Below are 16561 nucleotides of genomic sequence, written 5' to 3' on the forward strand. Positions count from 1 at the left end.
CACACACACACACACACACACACACAGAGAGAGAGGGACACACACACACAGAGAGAGAAGGACGGACACACACACACACAGAGAGAGAAGGACGGACACACACACACACAGAGAGAGAAGGACGGACACACACACACACAGAGAGAGAAGGACACACACACACACAGAGAGAGAAAGACACACACACACAGAGAGAGAGAAAGACACACAGAGAGAGAGAAAGACACACAGAGAGAGAAAGACACACACACACAAAGACACACAAAGACACACACACACAAAGACACACACACACACAGAAAGACACACACTGTGCGACTCACTGCCGTGTGCGTTCCTCAGATGCCACCACCGTGGCCAATCTGCGCGCCGTGTGTCTGGACCACGCCAAGCTGGGCGAGAACAGCCTCAGCCCCACACTGGACTCCCGCTTCTTCGGCCCCTCGCCCTCACAAGTGCTCTACCTCATCGAGGTGAGCGTCGCAGTGCGGGAGGCTGCCTGGTCACGCTTTCATCCGGTTTGGTTAGGTCACCTGTGCCCCAGGGCTAACACCGTAGCGCCCCCCCCCCCCCCCATCCGTCCTGCAGGTGGTGTACGCTCTCCTGATGCCCGCCAGCGCCACCCTGGGGGAGGACGCCAGCGACTTCCAGTACAACTTCCTGAAGAGCGGCGGGCTGCCGCTGGTGCTGAGCATGCTCACCAGGAACAACTTCCTGCCGTCGGCGGACATGGAGACGCGGCGCGGGGCCTACCTCAACGCGCTCAAGATCGCCAAGCTGCTGCTGACCGCCGTGGGCTTCGGGCACGTCAAGGCCGTGGCGGAGGCCTGCCAGCCCAACACCGAGGGCAGCGTCCCCGTCTCACCGGTTAGACCGCCGCGCACCGACACGCCCTCAGAACCGGTTCCCCGGCCGTGTGTGACACACACTCGCTCTTGTTCTCTCTCATTCTCGCTCTCTCATTCTCGCTCTCTCTCTCTCTTTTGATCTCTTGCTCTCCCTCTCTCTCTCTTTCTCTCTCTGCCTGTATAACGCGTGTCCCCCCCCCCCCCCTCCTCCGTTAACGTCTGCTCCTGCTCTCCCCTCGCTCTCGCAGATCAACCAGGCCACTCACGACCAGGCCCTGGTCCTACAGAGCGCCTTGCAGAACATCCCCAACCCGGCGTCTGAATGCATGCTGCGCAACGTGGCCATCCGTCTGGCCCAGCAGATCTCAGATGAGGTGAGGTGGATGCGGGGCACCAAACAGCACAAGCCAGTCTGTAGGCCGCTTAATTTGTTGTATCATTCATCGTAGTCCAACCCCAACATAGTCATATAGCACACATAAGAAATGTGTCCTGTTGCAAATGGGACCCATTCCATGATTTGGCCACCTGTTTCTAATAGAGAAGGTTGGTGGGCAGAAGAGATGGGTAGAGATGTGTGCTGCATGACAGTACAGAGCTCAGAAGACTACCTTTTGGTAGCCTCAAGGGCCTTTTTGTACCGTCTTTGATGAGGCTTTTCTTCCCTGCAGAACTTCTTCCAGGCCTCAAAGTACATCCCGGACATCTGTGTGATCCGGGCGATACAGAAGATCGTCTGGGCTTCGGGCTGTGGCACAGTGCAGCTCGTCTTCAGCTCCAATGAGGAGATCAGCAAGATCTATGAGAAGGTACAACCGGAAATGATGGCGGGCAGCTCATGTATCCACAAACGTGTTTTTTTCACCCGACACCCTTCTGTAGTCCGAAACGCTAAGCTGCGTCAATGTGTAATTCTATTTACGGAAATTACAACCAATTATTCGTTGGGTTGTCTGTGCTTTGCGTGGGCGTGAACAATCGAAGAGGCGATAAATAATGTGGAAAGCTGTTGTTGACCCTGCCTTTATTTAAGCAGCCTACACTCTATATTGGTATTCCCCTTCCTAGTCTATTTACAGGAGCCAGCCTTCAAACGCTGCAGGTTACTAGAGTACTGTTGAACATGCTGTTTTGAACTCTGCTGTGATCGTCTCGTACATGTGGCACTTGGCGCCGCTTTTCTGCAGATGTCTCCGTCTAATCGCTCACTGTTCGTGGGTTGATTGACCATTGTGGACTTTTTCTTCGGTCTTTATGGAGTGCTCTCTTAGAGGAGCAATTGTACCTAGTGGCGGGGGAGCACCTGCTGACAGCTGACTGTAACCATCTGGAGCACTTGAGAGCTCTGCCTCTCCCAACGCAACAAGCTCAGTCTCCCATTCTAGACCTGCCTTTGACTCGGAGGGCCACACAAACCCGTTTTCCCTCGGCGTGTGAATCAGCCGCTCGAATGACCCAATGAAACGCTTCCTGTGACTGTTTTTTTGAACAGACCAACGCGGCTAAGGAGCCCGACGGGGAGGACGAGCAGGTATGCTGCGAGGCCCTGGAGGTGATGACCCTGTGTTTCGCCCTCATGCCCACGGCTCTGGACACCCTCAGTAAGGAGAAGGCCTGGCAGACCTTCATCATAGACCTGCTGCTCCACTGTCACAGCAAGTACGTCACACCGGATCACGTTGTTTTGGTGACGCGGACAGCCGTGTGTCGTCGAGGTCTCGGGGAAACTTCATGGGTGCCCGTGTTGTCTGTAGGTCGGTGCGTCAGATGGCCCAGGAGCAGTTCTTCCTGATGGCCACCAGGTGTTGCATGGGCCACAGACCCCTCCTCTTCTTCATCACCCTCCTCTTCACTGTGCTCGGGGTGAGTGCATCAACCCGCGTCTGTTCCGTTCTGCTCGTATCCGTTTGATACATTCCCTTCAGCCAACAGCTCCTAACCCTTTGTGATTTTTGCTGGACGGCATCGTTTCCAGAGCACTGCCAAAGAGCGGGCCAAGCACGCGGGCGACTACTTCACCCTGCTGCGACACCTGCTTAACTACGCCTACAACAGCAACATCAACCTTCCCAACGCTGAGGTGCTGCTCAACAACGAGATCGACTGGCTCAAGAGGATCCGGGTAAGACTATCGGCTGTTGTTCTTTGCTTCTGCTTCCTTTTTACAAGGTCTTGTGATGGAAATGAAGGCCGGTTTAGTGTTTCGGCCTTCTTGGTGGCTAGCCACATAGTAGTGGAGTATGCTGAAGGATCCATTCATATGTCTCAGGATGAGGTCAAGCAGACGGGTGAGACGGGTGTGGAGGAGACCATCCTTGAAGGTCACATCGGCGTGACGAAGGAGCTGCTGGCCTTCCAGACCCCAGAGAAGAAGTACCACATTGGCTGTGAGAAGGGCGGCGCAAACCTCATCAAGGTGAACAGACGGAGAGAGACGCACGCTCCCGTGGAGCGTGGAGGGTACGCGTGGGTGTTGTTCCAAAATGTCTTTCCTTTTTTTAACCCCGTTCTCCCTTGTTCCAGGAGCTGATCGACGACTTCATCTTCCCGGCGTCCAACGTCTACCTGCAGTACATGAAGAGCGGCGAGTTCCCCACGGAGCAGGCCATTCCGGTGTGCAGCAGCCCGGCCTCCATCAACGCTGGCTTCGAGCTGCTGGTGGCCCTGGCCGTCGGCTGCGTCCGCAACCTCAAGCAGATCGTGGACACTCTGACGGACATGTACTACCGAGGTACCCACCGGCGCCGCTGCCAGGCCTCTCATGAGCGATCCGCACAGTCCTGTTTCAAAGAGCAGTTTCGTCACAAAGCCCTTTCGCCCCTCCTCTCCCTCTCTCCAGGATGCGAGACCCTCACGGAGTGGGAGTACCTTCCCCCTGTGGGGCCCCGGCCAACCAAGGGCTTCGTGGGTCTGAAGAACGCGGGCGCCACCTGCTACATGAACTCGGTCATCCAGCAGCTCTACATGATCCCCCCCATCCGCAACGGCATCCTGGCCATCGAGGGCACGGGCACCGACGTGGACGACGACATGTCAGGGGACGAGAAGCCGGAGAACGAGGTAGGGGCTGAGGTACGGAATCCTTTTAACAGAGCACCTTTCTCACCGACCGTACACGCTTAGCAGGCAGAAAAACATTCCAGAGCGACTGCCGCCGTTGATCTTATCCGTCGGTATGCAGGCTCCGTCGAACCCGTAGACACATGTCCCCGTCTGTGCCTGGCGTCACTTCATGGCTTGACTTCACGCAGGTGTGTGCTCCTACATTACCGCAGAGCAACGTGGACCCGCGCGACGAGGTGTTCAGCTACCACCACCAGTTCGACGACAAGCCGGCCAGCAAGTCGGAGGACAGGAAGGAGTACAACATCGGGGTGCTGCGCCACCTGCAGGTCATCTTCGGCCACCTGGCGGCCTCCAGGCTGCAGTACTACGTCCCCAGGGGATTCTGGAAGCAGTTCAGGTACAAACACGCACACAGTCTGCTGGCAGTTGTGTGTTCATTTGCACTAAGAGGGGTTCCCGCTCTGTTCGATGTGCAGGATTGATGAATCTAAAGGCAGGAATAACGAACTAATCCGAACTGGTAAAATAATATTGTGTTGAAGTGCAGTTCGAATGGACCCAAGCCAATGGTCTCCTATTTCGTCGCACAGCTGCCAGTGTGTAAATAATTTGGGAGCTAAAAATACAGCTTACCCTTTGACCTATCCCTGCTTTTTGGTATGTGTAGATATTAAGCAGAAGCCCAAGCTCACTCTACCACCACTTGTTTTTTTGCTTATCCGCCGTCCTTTTCATGTTGTTGCCTCGAATCCTCCACCCTATTCTGTTGTTAGTTTTACCTGTACTTACTAATGCAATCTTTTGCTGTTCAGGTTATGGGGGGAGCCGGTGAATCTGCGGGAGCAGCACGATGCTCTGGAGTTCTTCAACTCGCTGGTGGACAGTCTGGACGAGGCCTTGAAAGCCCTCGGACACCCCCCTATGCTCAGCAAAGTGCTGGGCGGCTCCTTCGCCGACCAGAAGATTTGTCAGGGTTGCCCCCACAGGTGAGGGCTCAAACGTTTTAGTCACATCTTGTTTGGCGTGTTTTCTTGGGGGTGGGGTTCTGTGAGCTGATACCCCCTGTGGCCACCTTGTTCTTCAGGTATGAGTGTGAGGAGTCTTTCACCACGCTGAATGTAGACATCAGGAATCACCAGAACCTGCTGGACTCCATGGAGCAGTATGTGAAAGGGGACCTGCTCGAGGGTGCCAACGCCTACCACTGTGAGAAGTGCAACAAGAAGGTAATGCTAGAGCACACTCAGCAGAAAGCTGGCCTTGCATGCCTTCACATTAAACCTGGGGTGGGAGACTTTGGAGAAACCCGCCAGAGTAAGCTCGATTTTGAAAGAATCTCACTGAATAAATCCCTCCCTTCAGGCCTCCCTCCAAAGCCAACACCCCATATACATACATATAATTAGTTTCCTTAGTTTTAGCAATATGTAATTTCTCGCCTTGAGGAAGACTGAAGGTAGATGAACATGGGTAGGCCATCCAAACACTTCATTCGGGCCATTTGAAATGATTGGACAGGCTTATTACAGGCCTGCGATACTGGATCTTCTTTCAAATACAGAGCATCGGAATTATAAAGTGCTTGATTGATTGTCGGAATGTATGAAGAACTTATAACAAATATGACCAAAATTGCTTCTTCAATAAATGATCTACCCTTTAAGGAGACGTGATTTAGGAGTGAGCATTTCCTTCATCTGCCCAGTTATCTTCTTAATGACGCCTAATGGGGTCCGGAGTGTTTAATTGTGACTCACGCGCCTCCCCGTCTCCGCGGCGCCCCTCAGGTGGACACGGTGAAGCGGCTGCTGATCAAGAAGCTGCCCCCGGTGCTGGCCATCCAGCTGAAGCGCTTCGACTACGACTGGGAGCGGGAGTGCGCCATCAAGTTCAACGACTACTTCGAGTTCCCCCGGGAGCTGGACATGGAGCCGTACACGGTGGCGGGCGTGGCCAAGCTGGAGGGGGACGACGTCAACCCCGAGAACCAGGTGATCCAGCAGAACGAGCCCTCGGAGCCCTCGCCTCCCGGCAGCTCCAAGTACCGCCTGGTGGGGGTGCTGGTGCACTCGGGGCAGGCCAGCGGCGGCCACTACTACTCCTACATCATCCAGAGGAACGGCGGCGACGGCGAGCGCAACCGCTGGTACAAGTTCGACGACGGCGACGTGACGGAGTGCAAGATGGACGACGAGGAGGAGATGAAGAACCAGTGCTTCGGCGGCGAGTATATGGGCGAGGTGTTTGACCACATGATGAAGAGGATGTCGTATCGCCGGCAGAAGCGCTGGTGGAACGCCTACATCCTCTTCTACGAGCGCATGGACTCCTTGGACAAAGACAGCGAGCTGGTCAAGTACATCTCGGAGCTGACGCTGGCCAACAGCAAGCCCAACCAGGTCAAAATGCCGGGCGTCATCGAGTGCAGCGTGCGCAAGCAGAACGTCCAGTTCATGCACAACCGGATGCAATACAGCTTGGAATATTTCCAGTTCATTAAGAAGCTCCTCACCTGTAACAGTGTCTATTTAAACCCTCCTCCAGGTATGTGTACGAAACGTAACTGTTATCTGTTCTGTAATCGGGAAATTACAAATTCATCTGTTCTATGTATGCATGATCTTCCTGGAGCCATTTTGAATGAAATCTTCACCCCAACGTATTCTAAAATCAAAGGGACGTTAGCGCACTAGGCATGGCCGAGTGTGGCTAGGCATGGCCGAGGTTAGAAGTTATGAGCCCGGGCCTTTGATCTGCCTCTGGATCCAACGATAATAAGTGGCAATGCATTATTAATGAGAGCTGGACCCGAGAGTGCAGCAAAAGGGAAATTAACTATGGGGCTAGTCATCCGCGTAAAAGCACTTGTTTGGGATTTAAATTCTGAGATGATTTCGGTGCCGAAGAAGAGCTCAGTCTTTAATCCACTGACTCATTGAATGTGTTGGATGACATTGAAAATCAAAAGAGTATTTTCTCTCATCCTTAATTCATACTGGGCATATTATTATATGATTATGTGCTTACCGGAATTTTCATGCGTTGCTGTAAGGGTCTGAACGATGGGAGGGGAAAATATTATTTTTGCAGATGTAACGACACCAATGTTAACCTAATTTACTGTGAACATCGAACCATCTACTGTGCCTTGAACCTTAAAGGTGTAATGTGTAAGATTGATCCCCTCACACTTGGTAAGCGGGAGACTAACTGGCTGCGCAACTGTGCAACGCAAACTAGTATATCTCGGCTGGCTGGGTGGATTGAGTGGGAGGGGTTTTGGCGCTGTCCATGGTAAGATTCTTCTTGACCAGAGGGGTACGGGCTGACCAGCATTTCTAATAAGTAGAATTGATCAGTTACAGGGTCCCTATCGATCAGCATTGTCTTCAGATATCTCCAGTTTACTTTGACCTACGGGCTCATGGAAACGTCCCACAATGCGACTTAAATGATGTGAAGCGATGAAGCCCATCCAATTCTACTAAGACTCCAGCGCTAACGACTGCCTCTTCCACCCGCGTTCTCCAGGGCAAGACCATCTGTTGCCGGAGGCCGAGGAGATCGCTATGATTAGTGTCCAGCTGGCTGCCAGGTTCCTCTTCAGCACAGGTTTCCACACAAAGAAAGTTGTGCGCGGTCCTGCCAGCGACTGGTGAGACCCTCCTACCTTAGAAGAAGCGGCCCTAAACTAAAGACACCGGACTCTTCTCTCCGTCTGGTCTTGTTGTTGTTGTTGTTGTTGTGGTAGTAAACGTCTCTCTATCCCCTCCCCCCCCCCCCCCTGCCCGCAGGTATGATGCCCTGTGTGTCCTCCTAAGACACAGTAAGAACGTCCGCTACTGGTTTGCACACAACGTCCTGTTCGCCTACGCCAACTGCTTCTCCGAGTACCTGCTGGAGTGCCCGAGCGCCGAGGTCCGCGGCGCCCTGGCCAAGCTCATCGTCTTCATCGCACACTTCTCCCTCCAAGACGGGCCCTACCCCTCCCCCGTCACCTCCCCCGTGCCCGCCAGTCCGGTGAGTCGCCTAGCAACCGAGTTTTTATCGGGAGCGAAAACCGTCGCGCAGGTCTGTGGTGACACCTTTCATGAGCGGCAGACAGCAAGGATTGAGGCTCGCTTGCGGATATGGGGCCGAGATCAGAGCTTTTTATGTTTTGAGTGTTCTTTCGTTTTTTCTACGTTACGCTGTCGGCGCACTGATTGTCCCTCTGGCAGGAAGTTCATCGTTATGTCATCTCAAACGGTCTCGTTGTTGTTTTTTTCCCAGGGCTGTGATAACCTGAGTCTGAGCGACCACCTCCTGCGAGCTGTGCTCAACCTGCTGAGGAGGGAGGTGTCTGAACACGGCCGTCACCTGCAGCAGTACTTTAACCTCTTTGTGATGTACGCCAATCTGGGTAAGGACGGCACAACACTCGCTCACCTGCTGTTGTCGTGCACATCTGCTGCTCAGTGTGCCTTCAGTGGTCCCTTTGGTACATTTACTCAAGGTGTGCCTGTTGACTAATGGTGTTCATGCTTACAAAGTTAATAGTTTAATGTTACCGTAGGGTTTGAATTTATACATTATTGAATAGGGTGTTGGCTCACTTACCCTAACACTAACCATTGTGCTAATGCTGTATAATAAGGCCTATCTCTGCATTAACTTGGGTTAATTAATGGTTAATCTACCCTTATTTTAAATTGTTACCGTCACCCTTTGTGTTATAAACCACAAACTCTAACCTGTTCCACCTTCCTGTTGCACCCGACGTGCAGGGCTAGCAGAGAAGACTCAGCTGCTCAAGCTGAGCGTGCCAGGCACCTTCATGCTGGTGGCTCTGGACGAGGGCCCCGGCCCTCCCATCAAGTACCAGTACGCCGAGCTGGGCAAGCTGTACACCGTGGTCTCCCAGCTGGTGCGGTGCTGCGACGTCTCCACGCGCATGCAGTCCTCCATCAACGGTGAGTGCAGCGACTCAACGGCGTGTTGTGTTCGGCTAGGGTAGGCGATTTTGGAGAAACCAGCCAGGGTACGCTAGATTTTCAACCACTCAAAAACCCAACCCTCCATGTGGGCCTCCATCCAAAGCCTCTCGTCTGAAACGCATGACTTGCTAGTTTTAGCGATAGGTTTGCCAAGCTTAGCCGGCTGGGTATGTAGACAGACGGGTAAGCCATCTTGGGACTGGCTTATCACAGGCCTGCAACAGATATATTACACCACGCATTTGAATAATTGATTGATGTCAGAATGTGCATAGAGAGAAAATACGCCCAAAATAATATATACCTTAAAGGTAGCAAAGCATAGCTATCGCACCAAAGTGAAGACACTAGAGCGGCGAGGGCTTGTGATTGGCCGCTCTGAGCTCTCTTTGCTGTGTGGGCAGAGCTTGGAACTTGGTGCTCCAGCTAATGGAAGGGTAGCGAAGCAGTCGGATGGCATGGTTCATGGCGTGGGCATAATGAATCCATCTTGCATGCTAAACACCGTGCTCTCCCTCCCACCACCAGGTAACCCCCCTCTAGCGAACCCTTACGGGGACGCCAACCTGACCACGCCGGTCATGCCGGTGCAGCAGCTGGTGGCTGAGATCCTGTTTGTGCGGACCAGCTACGTGAAGAAGATCATCGAGGATTGCAGCAACTCTGAGGAGACGGTGAAGCTGCTGCGCTTCAGCTGCTGGGAGAACCCCCAGTTCTCCTCCACGGTGCTCAGCGAGCTCCTCTGGCAGGTGAGGGACCAACCCTGCAGACGTGGTTCCCAACCGGTAACTTTATTCACTGTCTGACTCAGTGGTTCCCAACCTGTCTCTGTATTCACTGTCTGGTTCCCTAACCTGTCTCTGTATTTACTGGCTAACTCAGTGGTTCCCTAACCTGTCTCTGTATTGACTGGCTAACTCAGTGGTTCCCAACCTGTCTCTGTATTTACTGGCTAAATCAGTGGTTCCCTAACCTGTCTCTGTATTTACTGGCTAACTCAGTGGTTCCCAACCTGTCTCTGTATTTACTGGCTAAATCAGTGGTTCCCAACCTGTCTCTGTATTTACTGGCTGACTCAGTGGTTCCCTAACCTGTCTCTGTATTTACTAGCTAACTCAGTGGTTCCCTAACCTGTCTCTGTATTTACTGGCTAACTCAGTGGTTCCCAACCTGTCTCTGTATTTACTGGCTAACTCAGTGGTTCCCAACCTGTCTCTGTATTTACTGGCTAACTCAATGGTTTCCAACCTGTCACTGTATTCACTGTCTGGTTCCCTAACCGGTCGTTGTATTCACTGTCTGACTCAGTGGTTCCCAACCTGTCACTGTATTCACTGGCTAACTAGTGGTTCTCCAACCTGTCACTGTATTCACTGGCTAACTAGTGGTTCTCCAACCTGTTACTGTATTCAGTCTGATTCAGTGGTTCCCAACCTTTCTTGGCTCTAAACCCATTTCTAGCTCTTAAAAAGTTTTGACTCCAACATTCCCTTTTGTTCAGCTGCTTCCACACACATTCTTTTCAAGAAATCAATGTCCCATATGCTTAACAGGGGACCCTAATAGGGGCCCCACTTATCACAAAGTGGGGGCCCGATCCCCAGGTTGGGAACCACTTACCTACAGAGTCAATGTTATGCAAATACTACAGATGGTGAACTAAACTCTCTGACGATCACATGGGCGGGGAGACTGCCTGGGGCTAATGTGTGAGCATTATGTGTCGGTGTAGGTGGCGTATTCCTACACCTATGAGCTGAGGCCTTACCTGGACCTGCTGCTACAGATCCTGCTAATCGAGGATTCCTGGCAAACGCACCGGTAAGGCTGTTGTCTGCGTGGTAGAAACAGCGAAAGCGACGACAATTAGTTTGCATCAACCCATCCTGAGCCTAAATCTGTCCTTCTCTGGCCGCGCAGGATCCACAACGTGCTCAAGGGCATCCCAGACGACAGGGACGGGCTGTTTGACACCATTCAGCGCTCCAAAAACCACTATCAGAAGCGGGCCTACCAGTGCATCAAGTGCATGGTGGCGCTCTTCAGCAACTGCTCCGTGGCGTACCAGATCCTGCAGGTGAGCCCTCGGGTCCCTCGGTTACCACACCAGCGACGCCCACAGCGGTACCATGAGCTCACCATTTCTTTTGTGGACCCCCGGCTTTGTTGTCCACAGAGCAACGGCGACCTGAAGCGCAAGTGGACGTGGGCGGTGGAGTGGCTGGGCGACGAGCTGGAGCGGAGACCTTACACGGGGAACCCCCAGTACACCTACAACAACTGGTCGCCCCCCGTCCAGAGCAACGAGACCTCCAACGGCTACTTCCTGGAGCGCTCCCACAGCGCACGCATGACCCTGGCCAAGGCCTGCGAGCTCTGTCCCGAGGAGGTAATGAGCCGAGGGACACCGCCTCCATAACCACTCCTCCACATCGTGTGCTCCATAAACCCTTCCCATGCTGGGGTTGAGCCACAGAAGCCTGGGGTCGTATTCAGATTTGATCATGTCATTTATCTTGTTCTTCGTGGTGCCGATACGCCCCGGTGGAAGTATCTAAACAGTCTCGATAAGGAGTCTTAAGAAAGTACCACGGCGGAGCCTTGATGGTATGGCGCAGTTTTGTGTCAAGAAATGGTTCCAGCCAGAAGAACTAGAACAGGAACCAAAAGCAGTTGACGGCTATCTGGTTTGAGTTATGCAGTTCACGGCAGCCTGTAACCAGACATTGCCTTGTGAACAAAAGCCAAACTTTTGCAAAGCATAACTTTCACTTCTGGTGCAGTCCCTTTTATTCAAAGGAACTTTATTATTAAAGGCAACTAGTGAATAATTGACATGCCCAAAAAGTGGGTGGCGCACGAAGATCTTTCACTTCTATCCAGATTCGACATCGATTGTAGAAAACATCATAATCTTGCAGCCACAGGCCGCACACAGCGTTCCTCCTCTGCAGGCACACTTTTATCTTTTCCCTTTACGCAGCACTTTTTTTAACCATTGAGAGATGGGAAATTTTGCTTGAGCCACTGTAACACAACTATTTACTATTTGAAAACCTAGTTTTTAACCTTGCTCACAACCAGGTTAATACAGACCCACCCTACCCACTATTTAACAACAGTAGGAAATGGTTATAAAGCATTATTTATGTTTTTATGTTCTCCTCAATGATCCACATTGAAAGAAGCTTCAGGGTTTGGGATTTTCTTGTGAATACGACCCCAGTTGCTTATCGTTACTCCAACTCTCTAATTCTCTAACTTAACCCATCAGTGGTACATCAGTGAGGGTCATCAGCATTGTGTCGTTAACCTGTGGACGTTTCTGCTCATGCCCATTTATGTTGCCGTGTGTTTTCCTTTAGAGTTCTGGGCTTGCAGTTAAATAGAAAAGTATACAAGCTTTGTTAAAGGTTTATTTGAGTTGATTCTGTTTTTATTCCGTTTTCTTTTACTATAGTTAGGGCTTTTGAGTTTTCGACATTCTTATTCCAGTATTTTGCCCCCTGCAGGTGTATATAATTAATACATTTCTCTTTTTTGTTCATTGACCTGCATAATAACACAAGTAATATGTCAATAATGTGATAAGCCAAATTTATTTGATTTTTGATTCCTAATTGATTTGTTGTTTTATTACAAATCAAACGATTTGAGATTTGACAAAAAAACGAGAAAGAATGACAAGCTGGAATGGTTGAATGAACATGCACTGTTAACTGCCATTTCAAAATAGTGTCACTTAACGAAGCACGAGGCTGTGTCTGAAGAAGACGCCACGATGCCGAAATCGTCCTCGCCACAGCAGCTTTTGCCAGGGGAAGGCACGGCACAGCAGCAGCAGCACACTGTAAGACTCAGATACCCCGACAACAAGCTTCCTCCGCCACTGTCACCGACACCTCGTCCACCCATCACATGACAGGCAAGGGGGTAGACTATCAGACAGACGGGACGGACGAACAGCGGCCGGTGGTCAAGGGGGGAGCGGTAGACCTCTGCTTATCGCTCGTCTGCTTCCCGCCAAACATGGTGGTTGTTAATCCTTTCCCCATCTGCAGGTTCGCAGAGCTCAGCCAGGCAGCCATCTCAGCCTAGCACCAATTTAAAACCACCAGAGCTGCTTGCTTTCCCTCCCTCCCTCCCAGAGCAAAGCGTGGCGCAGTCAGCCGCCTGCACGACTGATCGAAAACTCGAAGCCTTGGCTATAGTTTATGAAGGGATAGTTTTACTGGTAGGGTTACAAAACAGGATTACATGATTTTTCAGCTCATAAATGTAGCAAGCACCTCTATTTTCCTTGGCTTTCTTGCCTTTCTTAAGGCCGGATCATGTAATTGTTCAATCCTTTGGCTTTTGTCGACCCTCATAAACATCCCAAGGACAAACCGAGTCTTCATTGAGTTATACTTTTTGTGGACACTACCTTCCGCTCAAGTGAAGTTGAAGATAAATCACTATAGTAACCCAGAGTAGGTTGTCATGGTAATGCTCATCCTCCCGATCTTAATCGATATCTTGAGCCTGCCATCAATTTGTGTATTCTATTTGTACTTGCATCGTGGTGTGATGGATTTATTTCTAATGTCACTAATAAGTAGCTTTACAAATATGTAGATGGATCAGTGTTCAGCCAAGAAAGACAGCCCTCACTCCAAACCGCACTGTGTCTGACTCTGGTCGTTCTGTGGGGTGTTTGGTTCCTGTGGCTAGTTGTCAAATGCGGACAGGTTTTACCTCATGGAGATAGATACAGTACACTTGACTGGATTCAGTGCAGTACCATGGCTCACATTGGTCCAGTTTCTATCAAATGAATGACCACATCCACCTTACCCAATCTCTCTGGATATTCAGGCCTGTAGTACCTCTGGGCCACAGTGTAATATATCATTCATTTTGTAATGAAACGGTCGGGATGATTATCGTTGTTTCCTGCTCACCTCCTAGTTCACGGTCCCAGATAGAGCTCATAAGCGGTTGCTGTTCACCTAGTCTAGTCTACTTGCAATAGAACACTGCAAATAATACCTACAATTTTCCGACTGAGTGAGTCACGGGGGCCATTTAGAAACCATGTGTTGAACCGTCCCCAGGAGCCTGACGACCAGGAGGCCACCGAAGACCAGGACTCTTCCCCTCCAGAAGACACCTCCCTCTACCCTCACTCTCCTGGAACCACTCAGTTTCAGCAGGTACAGTCCCCCTCCACCTCACCACACCAGCACCGCCCCGACACGCCCGTGTTCCTGTGATCACCCTGAGACAGGGCTGCTGTGTAACTGCTCTGGTTGTTGTTGTTGTTTTTTCCTCCCATCAGAACAACCACCCCCATGGACAGCCATACACGGGGCCGGCCGCCCAGCACATGAACAACCCGCAGCGCCCTGGCCCAGCCACCGCCCCGGCGACAGGCACCTCCCTGACCCCGACGCAGACCCCAACCCTGACCCCCGCCCCAGGCCCAGGCCCAGGCCCAGGCCCAGGCCCGACCCCCGGTCCCGGCCAGGTCCAAGGTCCGGGGCCGGGCCCGGGGCCGCGAGCACAAGAGAACTGGGAGAGCACTGAGGAGGTGACCCCGGCGCCTGCTCCCGCTCCCGCGCCTACTCCGCCCAAGGAGTAACACACGGCCTCCCTCCTCCCCAGCCTCTTCCTTCCTCCTCCTCTGCTGTGCCTCGAGCCTCCATCTCCCTGCTCTCCCCTTTTTTCTCCTCCCCAGATCGACAGAGCTTCTCATCAGAACGTGCTCTCTCTTTCTCTCTCTCTCTCTTTCTCTTTCTCTCTCTTTCTCTCCGGGCCCCAGGGCAGGGCAGAGCATGGCCCACGGGCCCCCTCTCCAGGCCAACTCACGAGAGTCTCTCCCCCAGCATCCTGCTAGTGTGCAGTGGGTCTGGGGGGAGGCGCTTCCCCCTGGCCTGGAGACGCCGGCCCACGTGACGGGGGGGGGGGGGCCAGCCGGTGGCTGCAGAGGCGAGCGAGCGGAAAGTTGTAATTTAAAAAAAAATGTAAACAAAAAAGGAAAATGTACCCAGACCTGACAATGCTGATGCGCTTGTCGACACGACAAAAAGGTGTACATAGTATGTTAATGTTTTGACTGTTCAAATCCCCCTGTAGCATAACTGCCTGGTTTGCTGTTGGGAGATGTTGCAGATCTGATGAAAAACAAAATGGATACTATAAATAAACAACAAAAAATCCAAAAAAATAAACTCTGTAAGAAGACAAACTCCTCTTTGTTTTATCACCCATGCTCCGCAGTGAGGTTTGGTCTGCCGTCAGACAGTTTCTGGTCATTCAACTGTAGGAGGACGCATTGTTATCATAAATGTATTATTAAGATCCTTGGCAACCATATGACCCATGCCAAATCAACACACACACACGCTGTGGTTGGTTTTAGAGTGAGACGTGGAATGGTTAGGGTGAAGTTTTACGGTGTTTTGGTTGATGTGAAAAAGCGGTGATGCAACATTGTTCTGAAATTCATTGCCTTTCTTTATCTTTTTTTTTTGGTTTTTCTTTTTTTTTGTTCTGGTAATTAATTCAATCCTTTCTTGAAGCTCTAGTTAATATGCTGTAACATTTAGCATGGCTTCTCACCAGAATAGTGTAGCCCAAGGGAAGACTTGTGACCATAACAACAAAAAGCTGTTGCTCTTAATCCACAGCTCCAGAGGGGACTCGCCCTCTAGGATTACTTTGTTTATTTTTTACTCATCTACCCCTTGTACATTGAGGGCGCTATTTTGAACCAATGTATGAATAAGTGGCTTTTTCAATTGCACATTATTATAAACCTCCAACTTCACATTCGGCAGTCCGTTTTTTGGTGGGATAGACAGACAATTCTGAGAAAAAAAATTAAACATGCAACAGAATTGCCACTGGTGTACACCTGGTGTACCATAGACTGTGGTTTGCTTCTGTCTCTCTTCAGTAGAGCCTATTTCCTAGACTTATTTGCCCATCAACTTCCATTCTCATGGAGCTGGCCAGACCAGGTGCCTTTGACTGCTGTCCAGGAGAGGTAACTGATCCTGAGCAGCGGTTTCTAGACATCTCTGCCTCCATCTCCAACGGGAATAGGTTCCACAGCAGGGTCGTTTAATAGAAGCTGGTTAGTCATGTTGCAACTTGAGCTAAAGTGTAATTCTGTAGGAGTAAAAAGCTAACCATCAGTAAATACTGTATTTAATTGGTAACTTGAATGCGTGTATTTTTGGGATTTCTTGTCTAAAACATACCAAATACTCCTGCAAATGAAAATATTCTGCCCACCGTATTATATTTAAATATTTTGCTCTTATTTTATAGAATTTATTTTGTTGTATTTCACAAAAAATAGATTTGATTTAAGAGGAACATTTTTGTCCTTGTGTTATTTTTAAAGAGGATATTGACTGTACAGAGTTCTGCGCCCTGTTTTTTGCCGACTTTTGTTTTGGCCATGGTGTGACGTTGAATTCTGGAGCTACAGTCGCGATGTGAACTTTCACCTTGAGGTTTTTTGTGCACAGAAATATAACAGAAGCATTGCGCCCTTAGCAAATAAAGAACATGGAATCTTGTTTGTGTCTTTTGTACTAATGATTAAGTTGAAAACTTGAAGCTTGGCAAATAAAAATATCTGCTAGTAAGCAGAACTTTCAATTTCTGATGATTTAAGTC

The 16561-nt window shown here is 50.8% G+C and overlaps 1 protein-coding gene across 14 annotated transcripts in view; it reads left to right on the forward strand.

The window, feature by feature from the left end:
* usp9 (ubiquitin specific peptidase 9) overlaps positions 1 to 16461 on the forward strand; it is a 36220-nt gene extending 19759 nt beyond the window's left edge. For 7 of the 14 annotated variants that reach the window (XM_030342772.1, XM_030342769.1, XM_030342779.1 and 4 more), the window contains exons 23-47: positions 343 to 473; positions 589 to 867; positions 1097 to 1222; positions 1520 to 1657; positions 2341 to 2507; positions 2603 to 2711; positions 2824 to 2970; positions 3118 to 3264; positions 3372 to 3579; positions 3688 to 3920; positions 4100 to 4311; positions 4727 to 4900; positions 4999 to 5140; positions 5702 to 6458; positions 7446 to 7569; positions 7709 to 7934; positions 8187 to 8316; positions 8681 to 8866; positions 9419 to 9675; positions 10623 to 10711; positions 10811 to 10967; positions 11067 to 11279; positions 12627 to 12740; positions 13987 to 14085; positions 14211 to 16461. In XM_030342772.1, coding sequence (XP_030198632.1) covers positions 343 to 473; positions 589 to 867; positions 1097 to 1222; positions 1520 to 1657; positions 2341 to 2507; positions 2603 to 2711; positions 2824 to 2970; positions 3118 to 3264; positions 3372 to 3579; positions 3688 to 3920; positions 4100 to 4311; positions 4727 to 4900; positions 4999 to 5140; positions 5702 to 6458; positions 7446 to 7569; positions 7709 to 7934; positions 8187 to 8316; positions 8681 to 8866; positions 9419 to 9675; positions 10623 to 10711; positions 10811 to 10967; positions 11067 to 11279; positions 12627 to 12740; positions 13987 to 14085; positions 14211 to 14513 — 4868 coding nt within the window. In that variant the 3' untranslated portion in view covers positions 14514 to 16461. The remainder of the gene's footprint in view (positions 1 to 342; positions 474 to 588; positions 868 to 1096; positions 1223 to 1519; positions 1658 to 2340; positions 2508 to 2602; positions 2712 to 2823; positions 2971 to 3117; positions 3265 to 3371; positions 3580 to 3687; positions 3921 to 4099; positions 4312 to 4726; positions 4901 to 4998; positions 5141 to 5701; positions 6459 to 7445; positions 7570 to 7708; positions 7935 to 8186; positions 8317 to 8680; positions 8867 to 9418; positions 9676 to 10622; positions 10712 to 10810; positions 10968 to 11066; positions 11280 to 12626; positions 12741 to 13986; positions 14086 to 14210) is intronic. The other 7 variants (XM_030342781.1, XM_030342782.1, XM_030342783.1 and 4 more) reach the window with 5 other exon arrangements.
* The last annotated feature ends 100 nt before the right edge of the window (positions 16462 to 16561 follow it).

This window comes from Gadus morhua, chromosome 20 (assembly GCF_902167405.1).
Source record: "Gadus morhua chromosome 20, gadMor3.0, whole genome shotgun sequence".
Taxonomy (NCBI): Eukaryota; Metazoa; Chordata; class Actinopteri; order Gadiformes; family Gadidae; genus Gadus; species Gadus morhua.